Here is a 24,313-nt window from a genome sequence, read left to right on the forward strand (position 1 = left end):
GAAACAGCTCCAGTTTAATAGGAATGTTCCAGCAGTTCCAGAGAACCTATCTCTCAGATTCTCTAACCCTCATCCAATTACAATAGAAAAATTGAAGCCATCTAATGATCAGAGAAATCTAGCTGGAAGTGATGACCCCAGCGTAAGAAGCTCTGGCATGTTTTCAGTGATATCTGAAGAGAGACTAAAATTGGCCATTCATCTAGCCAAAAGGGACATAAAACGAAGGCATCTCGAAGAGCAAGTGAAACAGCAGGTGTTTGGAGATGCTGTCAATAAATCATTGTTGTCCCAGAAGTCACAAGAGCAGAAGAACAAAGTGTCTGAAAGTCTAGAAAAGAAAAATGTGCTCAAGTCTCAAACTCAGCTGAAATATCAGCAGAAACTTGTCCAGTCTTCCAAAATGGAGACAACCACCTCTGGTACAAAAGTATATCTCTCCACACCAAATGAAGGAATGCTAATACCAGCTGTTTTGGGCTCTTCCCTCACCCATAGCAGAAGGCCAGGCCCCAAGACAAATGTTGAAATAAAGAAAAATAAAAATATGCTTGAAATCCAACGGCTGCAAAAAGAATTGAGAAGTTGTGTCCAGAAAATTGAAGACCTAACTAAAAAAGGTGTAAGACTGAACAATAATTATTGTATGTAAATGCATGAGAGTTTGTTGATTTGCTCTTCTTTCTACTTGTTTGTTTGTTTTTGACTTGGATTAAAATCAGATTAGTTCTGGATTTTTGAGAATAGAAAAACAACTGGAATAGTTAGCCAGTATAGGTAATAACAAGGTTTAATGTCTTTGAGTACTTGTAGTGAGTTCCAGTTCAGCCTGCAATGGCAGTAATTAGTGGCAGACTATTTAATAACTTAATATTGGTGTAGACCTATTAGCTAGAGCTTCTGACTGCAAGTGCCATGATTAACCACGTTCTTAGCTGTGACAATGGTCAACAATCGATGCCATTTTACAGGTCTGACTCACCTAATTTATAGGTGTGCGGTGTAGTGATTAACGTCCTTTCTGACACTGTGGTGGTCTAAATACCAAAACACCACAGAGCTGCTTATGCTCATCTCCTCCTCTAGCAGGACAGAGGAGAGAATAGGAAGAGGAAAAGCAAGAAAACTCATGGGTTGGGAAGTAGGTAGCTTAGTAAGAGAAGGAAAGATGGAAAAACAAAACTGATGATACAATGGCAATCATGTGCTGTCTCCCACAAGTAGCCCAGGGCCCAACCAATCTCTGGGCAATGGCAACATTTCTCCATTCACCCAAAACTCTTATTTTTTATTGCTGAGCGTGGTTTTATATGGCATGGAATATCTCTTTGGTTTGGTTCAGTTGTGAGGGGACACAGCTGGGACAACTTCTTGCACACTCCCAGCCTACTTACCTGGGGGACAGAGCTGGAAAAAGAGAAAGCCTTGGAACTCTGCACCTGCTCCACAGCAACAGGCAAAACACGGATGTGTTATAAGCACTGCTTTAAGTCATAAATCCAAAACAGCTTTATACGTGTTACTATGAAAAACAATAAATCCATCCCAGCCAGACACATAACATTGCATTGGTCTCTTTATTATAAATACCTGAAGGTTTAAATATATTTCTAACTGGGAGCATTTTACTTGCAAGTTTGTAATGAGATTAAGGAGTCATGAGTTATTTTGTAAACTGTATCTGAAAAGGTGTATTGTATGAGAGTATTTAGTCAAGTTCTATGTAGATACGTAATGTAGAGTTAAAATAACTAGCTTGTGTTACTGCTCAAGGATGCTCTGCATGAAAGATTCTTGTTGCTGAATTGTTTGTTCGTTTGTCTTAAACAAGATTTGCACATGTTAAATTAAGACATAAAACTTCATATTTTGTGCTTCTCAGAGAGAGATGAAGAAAATTTAGGTGCTGATGAAGAGCGACGAGTTTGCACTCAAAGGCAGAAACAGGCTGCACGATCAGCTCAGATGCTGTATGTACTCCAGCAACAGGTAAAACTAGCATTTCAAGTTGGGATGTTTATTGTGATAAATTTGACACAAGTGAACTGAAACAAGAGAAATTAATGGGAATGTGTATGAATTTCCATGACATTCTAGTTTGTGTCTGAGTGGTGTGACTGATTTCGCTTATGACTGGTAATAGAGATATGAGCATCACTGTTGGAAAAAAAGAACTTTCACTCAGATGTTACAGTGAAAACTTATTGTTCATTTATAGACATGGAGCTAATTCTGACTTTTCCCACTCCCCCTCTTGATGAACAGGTAAAAGAAATTCAGGATGATTTGGGAAAATTGAGTCCTCTTAAAATCAAACACACTAAAAAGGTAAGATGGAATTATCACACAGAAACATATCTCATTTGGTCTCATGCTGCCTTTGCTCCTTCCATCTTCTTATAAGTTCTTATCTGCCTACAGTACACTGGAGAGGAAAAGGCTGTTGGCCTTCTGCTTTCATGTGGTTTCTAATTCCTGTTTCATTCCACTTGCTTTTCTGAGTAAAGCTCTGTTCTACTCTTGACTATTATTTTTAATTTCCCATTCATGTCACTCAGTCATAGACATTCTTTCTGATTTTCATGTTTGTCCATGATCATTCAGAGAGATAATGCTGTGATAATTGATACTGTTTGGCCAGCATTATCTCATTGTTCTCTTGTGGCTTTCCATCCATCACTTGTATTTTCTTTTTTAAAAAGAAAACAAACTCTGGGGGATGGAGAATGTTCTACAGTTGTGCTTTTGTACATTGGGATCAAGCCCATGACTTTATAGGCATAAAATAGTAGAAACACCAGGAGTTATAACATAGTTATAACACTATGCTGTTTTAGATGAAGCTAGCATTGTATTTGGTATGTGGACTGTTGTGCAGTACCTTTAGGAGATTTCTTAACTGACTGTTTTTTGGAATTATTCCAAATCTTGAGTGTTTCTGCCTGAAATGTTGGTAACAATTCTTTGAATAGTATCAATGGTATCAATATTCACAGAAACTATAGCTACTAAAGTATATATTTTTCATTTTTCCAGTCCCGAGCAGTGTCCAGATTGGCAGCAGCACACAGAGGAGCTATACGAGCTTTGCAGGCATTTGCTAATCAGTTTACTGATCAAACAGGGCAGTGGATTCCTACCCACTACAAGGAGCTGGGCAGTCTCATTCGACAGCTGTCACTCTGTTCTGCCAAACTAGAACTAGATTCTTCAACTTCTGACGTTATAATAGATATTTTGACGCAAGTTGAGGTAGGAATAACTATTTTGCTTTTGCAGAATATCTAACGCTTTTTTTAATTAGAAGGCCATATTTTCTAATAGGTATGCTTCCTATGTTCATAAATAATAGTAGTCTAAATTAAGTTGCATCCTGTTCACAGAAACTTACTGCTGCAGTTTGTGTTTATGATGTTCCTGTCTTTATTCACTGTTCTGGTGGAATGAGGACTGGTAGCGATAGTGGTAACAGAACACAAGTTTCTGATTCATTTCCCATTTTCAAGGTTGAGAGAATTGCATTTAATATATTAGTGTAAGTTAAATGTCTATTGTTCTGCAGTGTACCCTTTAGTCATCAGGACTAGTGATGAGTCTGTGCCTCACATACAATGGTGGCTGCAGAATTGTCTAGACAGTAGCTACAGTTTTAAGCTCTCTGCCCTTCAAATGAATTCTGTTAGAAATATCTGATGTTTTATAACATCTGTTGATATAATACAGAAGTTCTGAGTCACATTTCCTGCTGTAGTTTCTTACTACAGGATATATTTTTTAATTAATAACCTTTATAACCTGAACTATTCTGAAATCAGTATTTAATTATTTCAAATAAAAACAGCTGATCCAATAGCTGCAAGATATTTTATTTATCTTAAAATATTGTTCTAATTGCAAGAGCTATGTTTTTATTATTCTGAACTGTTTATGAGCGCTTTAACAGTGGTTGCTTTAGAATAGGGAAGAAGGTAGAATTAACAATGAACTTCTAAATGGAAAATGTGTTTGTCTGTCTTACCTTAGTCATGTGGGCATTTTTTTTTGTCCATAGACTTTATGTCAATTTATTTTTTAACGTGCTTTAAGCAGATAATTTTGTTAGTCAACTGTAAATTTAAAAAAATGCAGACTTCCTCTTATGTGATGAAGTTAATCAGACAAAGATGCTTCTGTGTGAACAAGCTGTCAGAATTAGTCACTGCAAAAAAAAAAACAATGAACAAGCAAACAAAAACAACAACAACAACAAAGCCACACTAAAAAGTTGCAGTTACCCAGAATCTCTTGAATTTGTTTTTCTTTATTATGTCATGTTTACTGAGAAAGTAATTAAAATTATAATTATCTGATGCAGGATCTGATTTCATTGTTGGAAAAGAAACAGACGCCCAAAAAAGTGAAGAAATGTCTTTCAACATCTCATGGCAAATCTCCAGTGAATGCTGAGACATTTCCAGCCAGAAAGCAGCTAGCATCTCCAAAAGGAGAAAATAAGCCTCTCATCTTAAAGGAGCGACATGGACAAGAACCTAGAAGATCTCCAGCTGCCAGAGGTCTCTTGATTGGTTTGCATTTTATTAGTAAATTGTTAGTTAACTTACACTCTGCAGTTCAGTTTTTTAGTGCATTACATATTGCTGGGCAGAAGTGTGTAACAGCCTGTATGGGAACTGCTGAGTCATGGCCTGAACCACTGATTGAGCACCTGGAGGAAAGACCCAGTCAGTCCTGGGAGCACAGGTGAAGGCAATTCATCTGTGCAACCAGAAGGGGTGGAGCCTGGCTCCACTCCTCTTAGGCCTCATTTAAGGGCTGACCGCCCTTGAGGAAGGATCTCTTCCTGGAGATCCCTCTTTGGTGGGAGCCTTTTCCTGCGAGCCCCAAATCTTCCGATCCGGGTGAGCGCTGTATTTTCCTTCCACCTTTTGTAACGCTATTTCCATCGCGTTAGTCCTGCTTATCGCTAAACAGCCCATATGTAGTCATCAGATTCATGTAGCTTTACTATGCTTGTATTGTTTTTTTTCCCTAGCAGTTACCGTGAGATGATAGACCTGCACGGTTATAAGTCTCTTTATATTATTACCATCATCATGTTTTTATTTTTGTCTATTTCTTTTACATTGAGCTACACTTGGATTGCTTTTCCATGATGTATACCTAAATGACAGTTGACAAGTTAATTTTAACGGTGCACACAGAATATATCTGAATATTTATGTAGAAAATACTGTATAAATATATTCTTTTGAAATGCAAAGTCATTGTTCGTTAGCAAGTCTCCAGCAAAGCTATCATTGTTTGTAGAACTGTTTGGAGTGAAAAGATGTACTGAAGCTTTGGCTCAGAATTTCCTTAGTTTGTGTAGTTTCTCTACTTTTGAAAGATTTCGAGAGGTGTGGCTTTTGTTCTTGACAATCCATTCATCTCTGCTGCACACTAATCACAGTCTTGATACTTAGAGAGACATTAACTAATAGTTAAACTGAAGTCTTTGTTTTTCACTGCTAGATTGAGATGCAACCTTTGGGAATTACTTTTCTTTATTCTTCATTTACTTTATATATGAAATGGACTTTATTCTTTCCCAGCATGTTTTGAAATAGTTGGTAACTGCAATATTTTGCCACTTCATGAAATCTATTATAGCTTACTACATGACTGCGTATGTGTTTGTGTAGGTATATATGTTTTTATGTAAGTAGAGAATGTGTATGTTTTCATGTGTATATGTATATTCATATGTGTACACATAAAGCTAAATCTTCGATGAATCAGTGTAAGAAAGACAGTTAATTTAATACTTGTCAGGAAATATGAGGGTTTTTTATTTGTTTTGCTTTTAATTTTGATATTTTTGAATTATGGTAGAGCTTTCAGTTTTGTGATTGGGTATACCTAGCATAACAGAGAAGTTGGATATAGACATTAAGATGATTCTTGCCCCCTTGAACTTACAGTTGAAGATTTCTTTATTATTTTTGATACAGATAAACATCAACATGTTGCAGAAATTTCAGCAGTTCAGAAAATGAACAATCACGCTCATACATTGCATGATAAATTCCAGGAAGCAAATGATCTACCCGCTCTGGAAAGAAATACCATTTTACAGGGAAGCCTAGATGCACTGGTGAGATCTAGAGCTGTAAAAAAAGATCCCATCCTTCAACGTGGCTCTTTAAAGAAGAAAGACAAATTATTACCTGCAAAATCACAGGTATGGAAGTTTTAAAAGAATTTATGCTTTCTTCAATTTGTCCTCTGGGACTTGTCATTAGTGTAAGGCTCTTTCAGACTTTGTACTTCCTCACTTTTTTTTTTAACTTGAGTTCAGAAGTAAAGGGAAATAAATGATGTTATTTGCCTACATTATTTCTGATGGTTATATTTTATCAGCTGTTTTTCAAAAATAGTGTTATTGCTCATCAGAAATGCACTGTACAACTGGAAACAATAACAGGATGAACAAGGAGAACTGTTTGCTCAAAACTGGTTTCATTTTTGAAATTAACGTGATTAGATTTCAATTAGGAATTGAAGCTGAAATATCTTCCTCTTACTGGTCATATTTTGTCATGTAAAATGCCTTCAGCAGTACTGTTGTTAACACTGCTAATGTTAATGTTAGTAGGTGACATTTTTTCTGCTTGAAGAATTTCAGTTCCACACCTTTGTTCCATATGTGCTTCCATGTCAGACACGATTTTATCAGACTGCCCCTCTGCTGCTATCTGTTGTGCAGAAGTAAAATGTAACAGAATATTACTGGGAAGGTTCAGCCTCTACTGCCATCCCACCAACATCTGCCTCTGATGTTGTGGGCCAACATAATAAAATAAGAGGCATTAGTTCTGGAGGGGACCTAGTAGTTTGATGGCCAAATAAAATGTTACCTTAGAAATGTTTGCAAAAATTGTCATTGAAAAATTTAAGCACGTCTCGTTAGGGCATCATTGTACTTGCCTTTAAATGAGTTGTAAATCCTCCACGTGTCAGCTCTGCAATGAAGCCAAGAGACATGACTTCAAAACAAATCCTAAAGCAGAATACAAAATACCTTAAAAATTAAGCGAAGGAGATGCATGTTTTTAATGTAATTGTGTTAATTTTAAGGGAATGCCTAAATCTCTAAAAGCAAGGCAGGTGCATCCTCAAGGAAAGCATGCCCGATTTCAAGAGACAACTATAGCTTTTCAGTTAAAAGAGAACAAACGATTTGTTAAGGAGAGCAGCGTACCCTGGTTGCCTCCAAGCCCTACATCTCCACCTGCTTCACCTAAACGGTATGTTCATAGTCTAGTGGATTCAGTGTTTACCCTACTTTTCTGTGGAAATGGTACTTTATCTGTACTAGTAGATAGGATGGGTTGGGCTTGTCTACAAAGGCAAGTGGCATAGCACAGCTCACAACTGGATATGTGTGTTTTTTTTCTCACTCAGAATAAAGTGACCTCATTCATGCAGCATGGGGAAAAAAACATTGCATTATGTTTTTCCTGGATCATATCTGAATATCATCTGGAAGACACAGGCCAAAACTGCGCTAGGCAAAGCACTGACAGTATACATAGCATGCAGAATGGAGGTTCACTTGCTGTGCTGGTGCTCTGCTTAAGTTTTTAAATTTATGTAACTAGCCTGTTATGCTATTTGTGTCCATCAGTCCTGCCATAATGGTTTTTGAAACCCATCAGCTAATTTCAGTTCAAATTGACAGAGGTAAAAGTAACAACAGTATGTTCCTTCAAGTGTCATGAAATTACTCATTTAAATGAAGAGTTTCTATTGGTACCTTCTCTGGAGGAAGTAATTCAGTCATATTAATCACAGAATCATAGATTATTCTGAGCTGGAAGGGACATCCACAAGGAACATCATGTCCAGTGCCTGGCTCCACAGAGGACCACCCAAAACTCAAAGTCTGTGTCTGAGAGTAGTCCTTGATACCAATGCTCCTTGAGCTCTAATTATTTCCCCTAATACAGCTCTATGCTGATCTCTCAGGCCATGTCAATGTTACCAGGGAGCAGAGCTCAGCACTGCCTCTCTGCTCCCGGTGCTCCCCTCCTCTAGGCTGAACAAACCAAAGGGACCTCAGCCTCTCTTCACATGCCTTGTCCTCCAGACCGTACTCCATCTTCATAGCCCTCCCTTGGTTGTCTTCTAGTAGTGTTATGTTTTTACATTGTGGCACCCAAAACTGCACACAGTGCTCTAGGTTTTGTCTGTGGAAAGCTTGCTATTTCATAGAAGTTGTTTGATTATTAGAATTATATTGAATATTAGAATTGCAGCAGTGAAGTAATATGTATTCCTTTTCCTAAGATTTCATTCTTTCTCAAATTAACTTTATTAATTAGTCCCTCTCCATTTTTTAAGGTACAATTTGTTGGTATGTCCCTCATTCATATTTCCAGCTAAATATTTTGTGTTCCAAATGTAGTTAACCTACTATCACAGCACTGCAATGAGAATACGAATATGATCTCCTTGTTCCAGAGGAGAAAATATGTATTTTTTTCCTTGTCTGTAATATAGTCTAGGTTTGTTTATTTAAAAATATATTCAGCATTCTGGAGACCCAGGTTCCCCACATCTAGTTTGCCGTGCTGTTTCTAGCAGTTGAACCAGAAGATCCAGCTGCTGGATATGCAGCAGTTAACATGCATTGATGAGGAGCTGTCTGTCCAGGCAGTATTTACAACTTACAAACAGGCTATCTGCCTGTTTGATGGTAGCGTAGGGATAACTGAAGATCTCTGGTTCTCAGATAAATTTCCTGGTTTATATGATGTTAAAGCCAATATTAATTTTCTCTAATTTTTTTTCAAAATTTTTATAAACTAATATTCAGAATCCGATTATTTCATTCTCCAGTTGTTATAAAGTGTGTTTTGTAACTCTCTTTATGTTTCTGTCTTATATTTGAAGACTAGCGTGGCGTGAGGCAGAAGCTTCAAGAAGAATGAAAGTTCTGACTGACCTTAATAGAGGAGAAATGAAAAAAGTACAAAAGTTAAGGTAATTACTTGCTCAGAAGAGCTAATAAATGGTACCAGATCTTGATATAGCCTTCCTACTATTCCCAACAGCCATATAAAAAGCTTCTCAACTTTCCACTTCCCAAAAAAGTAGATTTGTGTTTTTTTAAATTATTTTTTATTATCATTGTTATGCCAAATTTTAAAATTGTCGTTTGTTCTTATTTTGTGTGTGTATCTAGGTTGCAAGGTGCTTCTCCAACTCAGTGTGCAGACAAAGTTGACGAAGCAGAATGGGAGCACCTAGAACCTCCAGTGGATAGGGCACAGGTAGTATAGTCAGGCTCATGGCAGTATTTGAAGGGTACATTAATAAAGGCTCAATATAATGATTGTTTTCAATGTAGTGCAAGCAAGGAGTTTTTTGGAGAAACACGTCAAGTGATTCATGTAGTCAGTACATTTTGGGACACTTGACAAGTGTATTTCCATTTCAGTATGTAGGCCTTAAGTTATTGTAACCAAATTTTGCAAAGCTGCATTGATTTTTTTTCTTTTCTTAGTAGTTTATTGTCAAGTAGAGAACAGTCATAACTGTTCTACACTAATCATGACTGGACTTGATAAGATTATTTTAATAATTCATATGATACCATGTTTAATGACAGTATATTTTGACTACTAGTAATTATGAATAATAATACAGAAGGTTCATTATTCTAAGTGGATTTATGGTTTATTAGCAGATCAGTATTTCCTTGGAAACAAACTGTCATATGAAGGATCCTTCAATTATAAACCAGCTTTCAACTTCTGCAGCTGAGAAGGTATACTCTATCTACGTGTCATAGAGTAAAGCTGAGTTTTTATCTTTGCCATATGGCAGAATGCATCTGGAAAAGTAGTAATAATTTCCTGAACTTAACATTTTCCAACACCTTGTAGCTTACAATACCTTATAGCTCTCTACAACTACCGGAAAGGAGGTTGTGTCAAGGTGGAGGTTGGGCTCTTCTCCTGGGTAACTAGCAATGGGACGAGAGGGAAGGGCCTTGAGTTGTGCCGGGGAGGCTTAGGTTGGATATTAGGAAAAATTTCTTCTCTGAAAGAGTGGTCAGGTGCTGGAATGGGCTGCCCAGGGAGGTGATGGAGTTACTGTCCCCAGGCGTGTTCAAGAAATGTTTAGATGTTGTACTAAGGGACATGGTTTAGTGGGGAAATGGTGGTAGGTGGATGGTTGGACTGGGTGATCTTGGAGGTCTTTGCCAATCTTGGTGATTCTATGAATAGAGATATCATGTCATATCTATGCTAATGACAGGGCAAGGGGGGACAGTTTTAAACTAAAAGAGGGGAGTTTTAGGTTAGATGTTAAAAAGAAATGCTTTACTGAGAAAGTGGTGAGCCCCTGTCAGAGGCTGCCCAGGAAAGCTGTGGCTGCCCCATCCCTGGAGGTGCCCAAAGCCAGGCTGGAAGGGGGGCCCTACGCAGCCTGATTGCAGGGGGTGCACCCAGCCCATGGCGGAGTTGGAATAAGGTAATCTGTAAGGTTCCTTCCAACCCAATCAATTCTATGATTCTAACTGGTAAAACTGGACGCAGCTTTGGCCTAGGTTTACTCGCTATGTATTCTTCTATGTTTACTCATTACCTTCCACAGCTGCTGTGGGACTTGTGTATGTTCTGTTAAATGCATGTTTTGTAAGATAAGGGCCTTCACTTCTTATTCTTGAATCCTGGGTGATTTCTGAACCTGTGTATAGGAACTTAGAAAATTAGTTATGTAGAGAGCTTTATTCGTGTTCAATGACTTTTATTGGTATGAATATACTGAGCTGTTTTTATTGATTTTGCTTACTGTGTGAGTGGAAAAAAAAAACAGGAAATTATTTGGGTTTTCACTGAAAAGTTGTAATGACATTTGGCTTCTTAGCAGAAGCTGCTGTAAGAAATATGTGATTTATAAGCATCCTTTTTTCCCCTCAAAGTTTTTCTATTTCTTCTTTTTTCCCTCTTTTGTTTTTTTATTCTCCCCCCATTGGCTGTGTATATTTTGCTTTGCCAAAGCAGGTTGCAGCAAATGCAGATATTCTGAGTGAAAAGGTATTGGATGATCTTTTGGAAGATACTGCTCAGGAACTCTGGAATATGGAGCAGCGTAAGAGACTTCAAGCTGAGACTCTGTTTGTGGCTGACAGTCCTAGTCTGGAGACAATGTTGCAAAGAATGGAAGAAATTGAAGTAAGTTTTTTATCTATTCATTGGTCAGATAGTGCCAGTTTCTGGTTTACTAACTATAAATTATAATATCAGTAGGTATCTACATTCTTTAAAACAAGATCTGACTGGATTGAGGTATGAAATGGGAGACTTGGAAGGAGTTTCCACTTCCAGCAAAAAACTGTGTAAAAATAGAAAGATATTCGACCTAATGGTTTTATTGCTAACTTCAGGATTGGCAGACCTGAGCTTGCTTCCCTCCACAAAGGTTTGAGGCTTAAATCGTCCTATGTGAACAGGAAAATTGGTACGGTGATAACGTAGTTTATTGTCTCACAGATGTGAAAGTGTTTTAATATTTATGAATTATTTTCAGGGTTTTTTTTGTCTGGGTATGTGTGTATGTGATCCTAATATTCTAACAGCATGAGCATCTCAAGGAAACATGCGGTGTCAATCCAAAGTATTTCAGTGTAACTTGAGGAGGTCGGATAAATACATTATTTCTTATCCATCTCGCTATGTAAACATAGGTTGTAATTTACTTGCTTGATTTTTCCCATGCATTACTTTTTTAAACTTTAATAAGCTTTTCCAGAGTTTTTGTTTCTAATCTTATTTCAACCTTCCTGTTCAGTTAAGTTTATCCTACATTAGAACTACTGAATTTAGCGCCATTTACTTGAGATCTATTCATAAGCTGAAAGCATGAAGCTTACAGTGTGCAATATCCATTTATTGTGCTTGAGCATATGTTTGAATTCATTGTTCGTAAGGCAGGAAAAGCATGAAAGCCCATCAGTTTTACTAAGTGCTGTTGATCTGAAATGGGTGTAGTTGCCATGGTACTGGCAACTAGTTGAGTCTTCTAGTCTAGGATTTTGAATTAGATGATCATCTGTGATTTCATCTCTCTTTACTCCTTTTCAGTATTACATTAACCGTGCAAAATAGTCCTGCTTTGACATAGAGTATCATGACCTGCTTTTCTATCAAGTGATAACTGCTACAGCTGAACTGTTAAGCATGCGTTAATTTTTACTTTTGTATGTTTAAAAACAGAGATACCAGGAAACTGTATGCAGGAGATTCACCCAGACTGTGTACAGTGATTCAGAATTCAGGGCCCAAGAGGATAATATGGGTAAGTGTTTTTTTCAATGCAACTTATTTTTCATGGAATCTCAGTCTGTGCATTCAGATGTTTTGAAATTAAAGTGATTGAATTATATGTGATCGTATATCACTGTTGTAATGCAAAAGTGCGAGTGCTTCTGCATAAGGTTTACCAATCCCAAAGAAAGTATGCAGAGGCAAATTAACATTCATCTGTTTGTTAGACCTATTAATATTACCAGAGGTGGCTGGCTGGCAAGATGTCTGTGCCCCCTATATGTATAACAGGGGGAGACAATAAAGCATCATGAATCAGGAGAGTCCAAGTTATTCACAGAAAGTGAGGATACTCAGTTGCAGCTACAGAGCAGTTTCTCACGAACAAGTCTTTTCTAGGTCCAGAACCTAGAGGCAGTTTACTTGTGTTCCCAAGGAAATAAGTCCTTTCTTTTTATACAGACTAGTTTCCTGTTCAGGCCATGATTTTTGTTTTTTCCACACAACTGTCCAGACACATTTTTGATTATAGGTGCTCCTTTGAGAGGAATGTTTCTGAAATACAGTACTAAAAGAAGAAGGATCCATTCTGAGAACATGCTATTATTTTTCTATTTGCATTTGAGTCTACATTTGCACGCAAAGCACTGCTAGCGTAACTTAGTTGAAGGGCAGGAATCTTTAATGCATACCACCAATCATCACATGTTAAGTTTTAATGTTGTTGTCCTTTTAAAGGCATTTGTCATTCCTTAACTTAGATATTTTCTTTTCTAATTAATTGCGGGTAATGATTTTAGTGCAGTGAAGATGATATACTATAGTCTGTAATTGGAGTACATACACTTCAACTCATCTGTAGAAGAAAGCTAGTTTATTTTCTAAGTCTGAAGTCTCCTAAAGCCACTTCACTCTTTTTCTTGTTGGGCTCTTCGTGACTCGGAATTTGTAAGTCTAAATCTTAGAGTGTTTAGTGTATTCTTTCTTTATCCTTCTGTTTGGTTGAATACAACAGTGAAGCTACATCAGTTTACCAAGTTGAGGATCTGGTCACATACTAACTTTAATGGAAATGTGTTGTTATACACTAGGCAGAAAATCTAACAATAGGACAAGTAAAGACTTACCCCAAATCTTGTTTCATTTTTCTATGTTTTGGATTTACTGCCAAGCTCTAATAGACTACGTTAATTTTTGAGTGGTATTTTCTATCTGCTCTAGGTAAGTATTCACAGATAAAACAAACTATACTTATACTAAAGGAAGAATGTCTGAAATGCTTAGCTTTAATACGCTGAGCTCTTGGAAATCCTTTCTTGAATTTACATTTCTAGGGATTTGTCAGCTTTTGTATTTTTTTTTTGCCTGAAGAATATGCCTATAAAAGAGGCAAAAATTTTTGTGAGGTCCTAACTGTATTAACTGTAGTTTTTATCTTCCAAAGAAACAAATTTTAATGTTATTTTCTTTCTTCTAGATCAACAAATGGCATTAATAGCTACATCTCCTCATTCAATTCAGATAACCAAATTAACTAGACAGACAGAGCCAGAAACTGATGTTTTATTTGAAAAACATTTTGATGACAAGTAAGTAGAACACTTGATTGTAGACAAAGCTGTGGTGCATTTTTGCTGTGCATCTTCATTACAGAGTTTTCATTAGAGGGAATTATGCTTACTGTTTCAAGTTATTTCCTGATCTTTCAAAAAACATACTTGAAAATGTAGTTCTGATTTAATGACTCTTTTGTATTTCTAGTGGCACTGATGAAAACAAAGAAGCACAGGAGAAACTGCTGACCGAAAATGACATTCTGCAGCCCTTGACTCAGAATTCTTTGCAGAAAGAGTCCCATGTTTCTTTCTCAGTTACAAAGCATATGCTCCAGAGCATCCTGGATTACAACAGCAAATACAAGCGTCGCCTAAAGCTTATTTTCCATGAGGCAGTAGGCAGTTTCAATCCATGGCAGATTGCTGAAAGGTATATGAACTACCTGTATTTTTGAAGTGAATGTATCAGCTTTTTTTTCTGACCTTAACTCTGCCCACAAGAGGGCATAATAAATCTTCCTATATAAAATAAGTGTTAAAAAATGTTGGGAAGAAACACTCCCCTGCTATGCTAGGAAGGTCTTGGATACACTAGCTTTATTATTATTATTTTTTAGAATATTTGTGAAACTATGAAGATAAACATTCCAGAGGCCAATAAACAATTGTGTTTTTATGCTAAAATAATTTTGATTTCTGTTATGTCCACTGTTGTTTAGAGGCCGCTCATCTAATTTTTCCTTAAGCCTTATTGCTCTCTGTAAGGCCTGATTCAGTGGCAACTAAAATCATAAGATGCTCCCTATTTACTTCAGTGGCCTTGGAATGAGCACCACAGTATGTTAACTATTACTCCCAAAGGAGAATTAGTATATAAGAGTTGGAAAAAAGGAAGCAACAGAGATCTCTTAACACGTTTAAGCCTGAATTATTTACCCTTTGCTATGAACCAGACTGAGGATAGGATTCTTCCGGGTGCAAGAGCTCTTCATCTCTAGGTGAAGCAAGTCAGGAAAGGAAGGCAAGAGACTGGTATGGCTGAACCGGAATCTGCTGGTCAAACTGAAGAGCAAGAAGAAAATGCACAGGCAGTGGAAACAGGGACAGGTATTGTGGGAAATATATAAGGAAGCTGCTAGGGTGTGTAGGGTTGGGGTCAGGAAAGCCAAGGGCCAGGTTGAACTAAACTTGGCAAGGATGCCAAGAAGAACAAGAAAGTCTTCTACTTCTGGTTGAGATACATCAACCAGAAAAGTCCAGGAGGGTGTACTCTCTCTAGTGAGTGACACAAGCAATCTGGTAACAACAGACAAGGAGAAGGCTGACGTACTTAACAAATTTTTTGTCTCTGTCTTCTCTGTTAACTGCTCACCACACGGCCCTCAAATTTTTGATTTGGTAGGAGGGGTTGGGGAAGCAACGTCTCTCCCACTGTAAGCGAAGATCAAGTTTGTGACCACCTGAGGAACCCGAACATCCACAAGTCTATGGGTTCCAATGAGATACATCCCAGAGTCCTAAGGGAATTAGCTGACATAGTCACCAAGCCACTCTCAGTGATATTTGAAAAATTGTGGCAATCAGGTGAAGTCCCTGGTGACGGGGAAAAAAGGCAACATCACACCCATTTTTAAAAAGGGTAAAAAGGATGACTCTGGGAATTGCCAGCCTGTTAGTCTCTCCTCAGTGCCAGGAAAGATCATGGAGCAGATCCTCACGGAAGCTGTGCTAAGGCACATGGGAGACAGGGAGGTGATATGGGAGAACCAGCATGGCTTCACCAAAGGCAAATCCTGTTTGACCAACCTAGTGGCCTTCTATGATGGTGTCACTGCATCAATGGACAAGGGAAGAGCCACTGATGTCATCTATCTGGACTTCAGTAAGGCATCTGACACAGTACCCCACAATGTCCTTCTCTCCAAATTGGAAAGACATGGAATCGATGGGTGGATTGTTCAATGGATGAAGAACTGGCTGCAGGATTGAGTTCCAGAGAGCAGTAGTCAATGGCTCAATGTCTGGATGGAGATCAGTGACAAGTGGTGTCCCCCAGCGGTCAACTGCTGGGGCCAATATTCTTTAATATATTCATCAATGGCATTGACAGTGGGATTGAGTGTACCCTCAGCAAGTTTGCTGGTGACACCAAGCTGTGGGTTGCAGTCAACACACCAGAGGGACAGGATGCAATCCAGAGGGACCCAGACAAATTTGAGCAGTGGGCCCAGGTGAACCTCACAAGGTTCAACAAATCCAAATGCAAGATCTTCCACCTGGGTCGAGGCAACCCTCACTACCAATACAAGCTGGGGGATGAAAGGGTTGAGCCCTGCCAAAAAAGCCTTGGAGGTACTGGTGGATGGGAAGCTGGACATGAACCAGCAATCGCAGAATCATAGAATTGCTCAGGTTGGAAAAGACCTTCAAGATCATCAAGTCCAACTGCAATGTAACCATAATATCCTAACTCAAACAACCCACCACTAGATCATTTCCCTGAGCACCACATTCAAATGGTTTTTAAACACATTCAGGGATGGTGACTCAACCACCTCCCTGGGGAGACTATTCTATTAGGTTGGATATAAGGAAAAAATCTTCTCCAGTGAGGGTGGTGAGACACTGGAACAGGTTGCCCAGAGATGTGGTTAATGCCCTGTCCCTGGAGACTTCCAAGGTGTGGCTGGATCAAGTCCTGGGCAACCTGGGCATGTCCCTGTTCATTGTAGGGGAGCTGGACTAGATGACCTTTAAAGGCCCCTATGATTCTAATTTGGGATATCATACAACACTTATGAGGACACAACTTTTCTGTGTTAGTGGAATCTTGTCTTAGACTAAGCAGTAGAAAGAAAGAAAAAGCATCAGCATTTGCCTTTTAAGATCACAGCGTCTGTATCAGTGGTATGAATTAATGAGGTTTCAAATCTGACCTCAGCCTTTTCTTTTTTCCCCTTTCCTCTACCTTAGTCTTGCAGAGGAACTAACAGAAGAAGCCCTATTTGATGTGGCAGCAGAGCTGCAGGATGTCTGCGAGGATTATGCAGAAGCTGTGTTCACATCAGAGTTTTTGCAGCCAGCACAGTAAGCACTTTCAAATCTACCCCAATCAACCTCAGTCTAATAGTTTTATCAGACAATCTAATTTTTCCTATTTTGGTGTGTTTGGTTTTTTGTCTGTGAGATTTTGTTCCCTAAAATGAGTTAAATCCAACAAGAATTCATCTCAGGTTTTTATAAAACCATGATCGTTATGCTTTGCTTTTCAGAATTCCTGGGTTTATCAGGACTGTATTTTTTTTGTTGTTGTTTCATTTCTTTGGCCAGCATTTCAATAGAATGATGTAAACTGTTACAGGTGAATTTTATATGTTTTGATAAGTATACGCATCCATTTATTTACCTGTGATAACTTCATCCATTTTTGTGCGTGAACTACTGGTGAGAATTAAATACTGGGAAGGGGACCCTGGGTTTAAGCTATGTCATAGACTTAGCTGCACTGTGCCTCAATTTTCTTTCAATTGAGAGAATCTCACCTACCTCGCAAAGGAGTTATGGGTTTTAGTTTATTTCTGTCAATAAAATGCATTGAATTTGTCTGATAGTTGTGTTGGAAGAACGATTCATTATTGATATCAATCTAAAACCCAGATGGAAAAGTCAGGAATAAAAACTGTTCGATTTGCTCTTTAGGGCTTTATGTGTTGTGTAATAAAGACACTGTTTGACCACTGTGAGGAATATGTGTAGTAGGATTAGTTCCTTTTAGAATGTGGCAATCCAAAGGAAGGATTCTCATGGCACGGCACTAAGTAGAGGTAAACTCTTACACTGGCTGTAGACAGAGCTTGCACTCGTATAGTGAACTTCTGAATGAAGTACCTCTCCTGTTTATTTTAGAATGTCACTAGTACATTATGCACAGACAAATGAATCCTTTCAAGAGAAGGATATGATGAAGACTTTCTTCCCTTTTTCTTTAAATTAGCTTAGAATATTGTTTAAACCCAGCACTTAGTGATCCAGCCCTACATTCTTTAGTCTTAACAATCCCATTAAAATCAAGAACAACAAAATAACTGAAAACTGTCATTTCTGCAATATTAAATTTACTTCTTAATTTCAAATAATCACTGTACCAGTTTGGGTTATGTCTGGAATGAGCAATGAGTAAGAAGATTTATGGTCCTATTTTGGGGAAGTAGGAGCTCAGCCCTTGAGGTAACCCAAAAAACAGTATGACAGTTTGTATCCTTTGACAAATTTCTTTTCTACAGTAATGTTGCACTCATCAGAATAAATTTAACCTTCTAAGATTATTTTTATTTCCTCTTATTTGAACACATTGTCTTAAAATAATTTTTTTAATTGAAGACTGTTTTACTGTTTTGTTTGTCTCAAATTTTACACCAAATGTAACCATGTAAATATTGTTACTGATGTGACTTTGATGTGTGATTTCTTAAATTCTAAACACCACGTTTTTATTTCTGTAATTGTATAAGTCTACTTTAAAATCAAAAATAGTAGGACGTAGTGTCTGTATCTGCATGTATGCTCATGAAAGTATTGTCAAGGTACTTTGTTTTTTAATAAACAGCGTGTCTTTCATAGGACTAAGCATATTTTTAATTTAAGATAACTTCCTTCTGAAAACATTTGGAACAGTCAGCACCCAACCTGGCACCTTTACAAGAGTTAGACTACCCTATTTCTTCAGTGTAACATGATTTTCTGACAAAGTAAATATGTTTTCTCTCTTGTGAGTGGTATCCTCTGACTGATAATGCCAAAGTGAATTTTCATTCTGAATGAGATTTTGTGACGTTTAGGTGCTTTCTTTAAGAGAAGATCTGTGGAGAGTGAAGGCTTTAGGTAGAAACCCTGACTTCACACTTTTCAGTCCTTCCTACGGAACTTAACTGATGGATTTTGTACTGACTATTTACAAATGACAAATGCAAACTAGACAATTCAGGAAGTTTCTACCCTGAAAATTTTGTAATAGTGAAGTTTTGAGTTAAAGTGACTGCATGTCCTTGTTCTTAAGGGACAAATCAGAATCAAGCTGGATGGAATATTATGCATATGCATAATTTTTGTTAAGGTATGTTTGTAGTGACTCTGTATGGGGCTGAACCACATAGTGCAACCATAATATCACTGCAAGTGTTAACTATGCATCTAATGATCTGTGTTAACTGACCATGCTCTTATTTATAGCACTGTCATGCATCTGAATCCGTAGCTTCTTTAAAGCTAAGTACTGGGAGACTACAATAAGCAGTTTCAGATTCAGAAAGTATTTGAATTGTATAGATAGGGAAGAACCGATTTTATTGGAGCCTGTGCTGTTTCTTATTGCTGAAGGTCTTTAGGAACAGGTTAGATAGCCAAAATATACTATCCTACCTGGTATTGCGAAGGATCCCCTTCCATGGATCTGTAAGATCTTCACAGGCCTGTTTTTCCTTCATTCTTTACATGTAATTTTCTTCAGTGTCAGAGCTGTGAAAGGGATAAAAACAGGATGAAATAATTCAGTGGTAGTATAGATGTGTGGACGACTCCCTTAAATGCCAGCTGCTGCAGTCACATATAGCTGAAGTAGAACTGAGGTTTACGGAGTGGTTCAGAGTGATATAGACAACAGAAGCAAATGAGAGCAGTTTGGTGCAAGGGCAGTGCCAGACCTCAGTGCACCACAGTGTTGGTGTGGTCACTTCCCAGCTGGTGCTGTGGGCACCATTGGCTCCTGGCTTGTCCTCCCTCCTGCTGCTCCCTGATAGGTAACTAGGTATGATAAGGAGCAATGAAGAAAGTGTATGACTCTGGAAACGCTCTGTGAGGACCATGAAGACAGAACTGCTTGTTTGAATTCTGTGAGCAGTTATTGCAACTCCTGAAAGCACACAATCTGCTCTGTAAATATTTAACTGTAGAAATTAGATCAGTATGCTTCTGGGAGTGAGCTGGTTATGGCAACAGTGTTTGCTCTACTAGTGCTTCAGAGAACTAATTTTTTTTCTATTAATGCTGGACCTAATTCAACTGCCATTAATGTCACTGTAAGACCATAACTTGAACTCCTTTCCTCTGTTTGGTTTGCCTTATCTCTGGGTTACTCTTGGAGGCTAACTTTCTGCCGTTTCTCTTTTGACTGCTTTTCTTCTACCAGGAATTTTCTTTTTCTTATTTTTGGGACACTTTTTGAGACCTGATTTCACCAGCAACAGGAGAAGGGGTTCTGTTCATAATGTATGTGCTAGCCAACTGCCAGACAAACGGTTTGCTTCAGTTTATTTCCTCAAGGCATGTCCTTGATGAATATAGTCAGTTTCAAGTACATGTTTCATCAGAAGACCCCATGTTATCTCTTGCAGCATGCTTGAAGTGCTAGGTTGAACTTAGGTTTTAGAATGCTAGCCTGGTCTGAGAGAATGAAGCAAGTTGAAGGACAGTGGTCGTAGCTGATCATCTGTCATCTGTTTCCTTGTGTTTCATCTGTTTCCTTGTGTTTCACCTGTGTGTTAGTGTCTGCCTGTCTCTCTCACGTAACAGTTTGCAACATGTAGGTAAAAGGAGTGCCTTGACTGACATGCCTACCACAGGGAAGGAAGTGTCTGACCACTGGAGCTCCTGGGCACTATTGTGATTTCAATGTGCAAAGGAGATCCGGCTGGCAGAACGTGCTTTCTGAAATACTTCATTAAGAAGAACTCACATAAATGCAAAGTATTATTTCATTTCAAATTGTAAGTATTATTCTGTGTAGAAGGAAATGTAAGCTGGTATTCAAAGTTCAGTGGTTACTTTCACCCATTTAGTGGAGTTTATGTCTCTCATGGTCACATTCTTTATTATTTTCTCCCTAGGAAGGTGTCTCTTTTCGTGGAATAAACTCAGTTACTGCTGCTGAGAGAGATTTTTGATTTTTAATATGTTTGTTTTTAAAAGCTCTTTTAAGCAGCTCCCTGATTTGCCAAGGTATTTTTGAACTTGCATAACCGTTACAGCTATTATTACAAGCCTGGCTGTAAGAATTGCTGAATTCAGAGATAACTCATGAGCTGTATGAGCTTTCCTTAAAATAAATTCCTATTATACTGTGTATATGTATATAAAGCTGTATATTCCAGCTTAAAAAACAAAACAAACCCACTAAATTTGCACAGCATTAATGTTGTAGTCAGTTCTTACCTTTGCTTCATTGTTCATTAGTGGAGACTTGTATTTTCAGCCTAGCTGTGCCAGAGGCACACATCCATACACACAAAGGGGTCACCCTGATTGACATGCCTTTGGTGGACTGCTGCACCCAGGAGGGTGCTGCTCTTGTGGCTATTAGCTTGAGGGGCCAAGATGACACAGTTTCCTAGTGGAGGAAGGGAGCTGGGTGAGTTCAGTGGATCCCTACCAACTCAATATATCCTGTGACTGTGATTTTGTGACTGGTCACAGCTGCAGGGACAGTGGTGTTACTGGTCTCAGCCTGTAAGAGGTGACCAGGGTAAAAATGCCACGGTGACCACTGCAGCTTAGGGCTGTGTTGTGCAATGTTCTTGATGTTTCTATTTGGCTTATAGGAGGCACTGCACAAACTTGTCATTTGTTTCTTCCTGGGTCTGGGAAAACTGTCTGTCTGTGTGAAAAGAGCCTGCCTGCGTGGCAGGATGTGTACCAGCAGGAGACGTGAGGCTGGTCCCTGTTCTGAGCCTGGGTTTCTGGAGTAGGCCGGCTCTCTGGAGGTTACTGCAGGTAGACTGCCTATGGGGAATAAATGGTCCACCAGACTGTAACATTAGTATCAGAACTGGGGGAAGAAGGAACAGGAATAATGTAAGAAAAATTGTGGTGAGTCTGACTAGCTCCTAGTCATCTGCAGCAAACTGTTTAATATAGGGAGAAATGTTTTTTTTTTTTTCCAGGACATAGATAATACAGATTGTTTGGTTTTTTAATGTTACTTTGTATGTGTTGGGAATTGTAACTGTTGGCCCTGAACAAATACAAATAAATGTGTGATATTGTCATGCTATCATGTCTGCTTAGAGCTGAAGTCTTACTTTGTTATAGATTGCACTATACCCATAGTAGTGGAGAACTCAGAAGGATTCTGCTACTCAAGTAATACCTTTCCTTCCTGCAGATGTTTTGCGGCTTCACTTGAGCTGTTTGTTACCACAGCTGTAAAAGTATTCACAACTGACTGTGACAACTTAAGGCCAGCCTAGCCGTGCCACTGTCAGCAGTGAGAGTCACTTAATTAGCAAGAGCAGTTCTAACTTCAGTCTCAGTGATGCAGATGGCATGGCAGGATGGTGTGAAGGTCTCCATTCTCCAGAGGAGGGTAGCTACAGCCTCGGCTACCCTTGTTTCCATTGAGTGTGAGCATGATTCGTGCAGGTGTGTCTTGACTAGACAGCCACAAGCATGAGGTGGGTATGTCTGTGCAAACAGCTGCCATGCTGCAGAGCAGGAATGCTCTATAGATACTTATAAAAATCTTGGTACCACTGTCGGTCCTCTCCCCTCAGCATTTCAAATAGGAAACAGATGATTAAAAATAGCCTACTGTTTAAAACACTCAGAGAGTTGGGCTGTCTGATTACTCTGAGCATTTCATTTTTGTTCTGAATGTATACAGAGTTTTTTTTTCCTTCCTTCTAAAATTCCAAATACTCAGTCCCTCATTTAGTAAGGAAAGATGGGTTTAGTATCAAGCTGATATCATCAATAAATCTTCTTGCATTTGTCGTATTCCAAATGGACTAGCAATCAGGCTGGTAGGAGTGCTTCCTAGCAACGCATTAAGCCACTATAACAATGCTGTAGGGAAAGGAGAAAAAAAAAAAAGAAAAACAACAGTCTGCCTTGATGAAGGGAAGCTGATAGTGCTTTCCATGTGGAGGGAATGGATGCCCAGTGCATATCCACTGAAATGGAGAGACCCTGCAATTTTATCACTGTCTTCCTCTTTTACTGATGAAAAAAAAGCAGGAAGGGCTCAATAAAGCAAAGTAAATGTCAGTAACGTTGGGGATTTAAGTGTCTGGGTTATTCTTTACGATTAGATAGAGAAGGCAAAAGAGGATAAAATCTTAGCTATTCTAAGTTGAAAGCTCAAGACGTATCCCCACTTCAAGAAAGACATTATTTCCTGTGCAGTCTGTGATAGCGAACCTGCTTTAGGGGTGTTGGACTGGGGGATCTCCAGAGGTCCCTTCCAACTTCTGCAGTTCTGGGATTCTGTGAAAGGCTGAGATATCTAACCAGCAGCATGATAGTAAGAGCAAGACAGTATGCAACTGTGGCAGGTCTTGGCTTTTGTTTTTAATTGGTAGATGCTGATTAACTTTGTTTTTCTTCTGTGTGGATGCAGCAGTCTAGAGGAAAATCGTACCTTTTGATTTGCTTGCTTCTTTCAACTCTCCCTCAGTTTGGTGTTTTGTCACCATCCTTGTTTTTCAGACCAGCAAACATAACATCTATTATAATACTTTGAAAATTAAGACATGCCCACTTTTCCAGCTTCCTCTCTTCTTCATGTGAAAACTAGACCAAAAAAAAACCTTTCAAATTTTGGAAGTAACAGTATAATAATCTGGAGTTGCTACCCTTTTATATTCTTGCTTTAGGTTTTGATTCATGAAACCCCTGAACACTTATTTAATATGAGGAACGGGACTTCTGAAAATTGTTAAGGTCACTATGGACATCCTTGATGGACTGTTCAGACTGGGACAGGAAGGGTTGTCTATTCTAAAGAACTCTTTCTGCAGCACTACCAAATACAAAAAACTATTATTATGTGGGTGCATTATGTGAGATCTTTGCTGTGGGGTCTGGAGCACACAGAACCATAGAATCATTAAGGTTGGAAAAGACCTCTAAGATCATCATCATGCAACTGTCAGCTCATCCCCACCATGCCCACTAACCATGTCCCTCAGTGCCACATCCACACATACCTTGAACACCTCCAGGGACGGTGACTCCACCACCTCATTGGGCAGCCCGTTCCAATGCTTCACCACTCTTCTGTGTGATTTCATTTGTGCCTGCGGAGCATTTGTGAGCTGTATTTTTGTCTCCCAGCTGGAACTGGAAGTTGTTTGCTTTGTACTCAACAAATCTCTCCCTGGTATTAAAAAATTGTAAACAGTGCAGTGAACACAGACAATCTGGATTAGTGAATCTGCGATATGGTAGCAAGAAAATATAAGATATTAATTTTTTGCCCTACTTTAATTCTGTGCTTTTAATTCATGCCTGCTTTCTTTCTGTATGTTTTTATGCCTCTGCCTTCTTCAGGTAGCTGCCAATACTGGAGAGCACTGGAACTAAAACAGTAAGTACCATTTTTCCTTGCCTACATCTTAAGAAGGCCTTAGCCCTGATACTGTTGATCACTCCAACTCTGATCCTGCTTTG

The 24,313-nt window shown here is 38.6% G+C and overlaps 1 protein-coding gene across 2 annotated transcripts in view; it reads left to right on the forward strand.

Moving 5' to 3' along the window:
• The window catches only part of KIAA0753 (KIAA0753 ortholog), a 29,856-nt gene that overhangs the window by 1,601 nt on the left and 3,942 nt on the right, over positions 1-24,313 (forward strand). Inside the window, exons 4-19 of one of the 2 annotated variants that reach the window (XR_002444003.1) lie at positions 8-620; positions 1,883-1,989; positions 2,266-2,328; positions 3,037-3,252; positions 4,355-4,553; positions 5,991-6,220; positions 7,117-7,286; positions 8,935-9,024; positions 9,227-9,314; positions 9,728-9,811; positions 11,052-11,225; positions 12,267-12,348; positions 13,795-13,906; positions 14,079-14,303; positions 14,827-14,980; positions 16,847-18,499. Coding sequence is in view for 1 of the 2 variants with exons in the window: in XM_021415678.1 (XP_021271353.1) it covers positions 8-620; positions 1,883-1,989; positions 2,266-2,328; positions 3,037-3,252; positions 4,355-4,553; positions 5,991-6,220; positions 7,117-7,286; positions 8,935-9,024; positions 9,227-9,314; positions 9,728-9,811; positions 11,052-11,225; positions 12,267-12,348; positions 13,795-13,906; positions 14,079-14,303; positions 16,847-16,960; positions 24,194-24,197 (2,571 nt within the window). In the remaining variant the exon portion in view is untranslated. Of the gene's footprint in view, positions 1-7; positions 621-1,882; positions 1,990-2,265; positions 2,329-3,036; positions 3,253-4,354; positions 4,554-5,990; positions 6,221-7,116; positions 7,287-8,934; positions 9,025-9,226; positions 9,315-9,727; positions 9,812-11,051; positions 11,226-12,266; positions 12,349-13,794; positions 13,907-14,078; positions 14,304-14,826; positions 14,981-16,846; positions 18,500-24,193; positions 24,231-24,313 lie in introns of those variants that run through there. The other variant, XM_021415678.1, reaches the window with a different exon arrangement.

The sequence above is a fragment of the Numida meleagris genome, chromosome 18 (assembly GCF_002078875.1).
Source record: "Numida meleagris isolate 19003 breed g44 Domestic line chromosome 18, NumMel1.0, whole genome shotgun sequence".
NCBI classification, from domain to species: Eukaryota; Metazoa; Chordata; class Aves; order Galliformes; family Numididae; genus Numida; species Numida meleagris.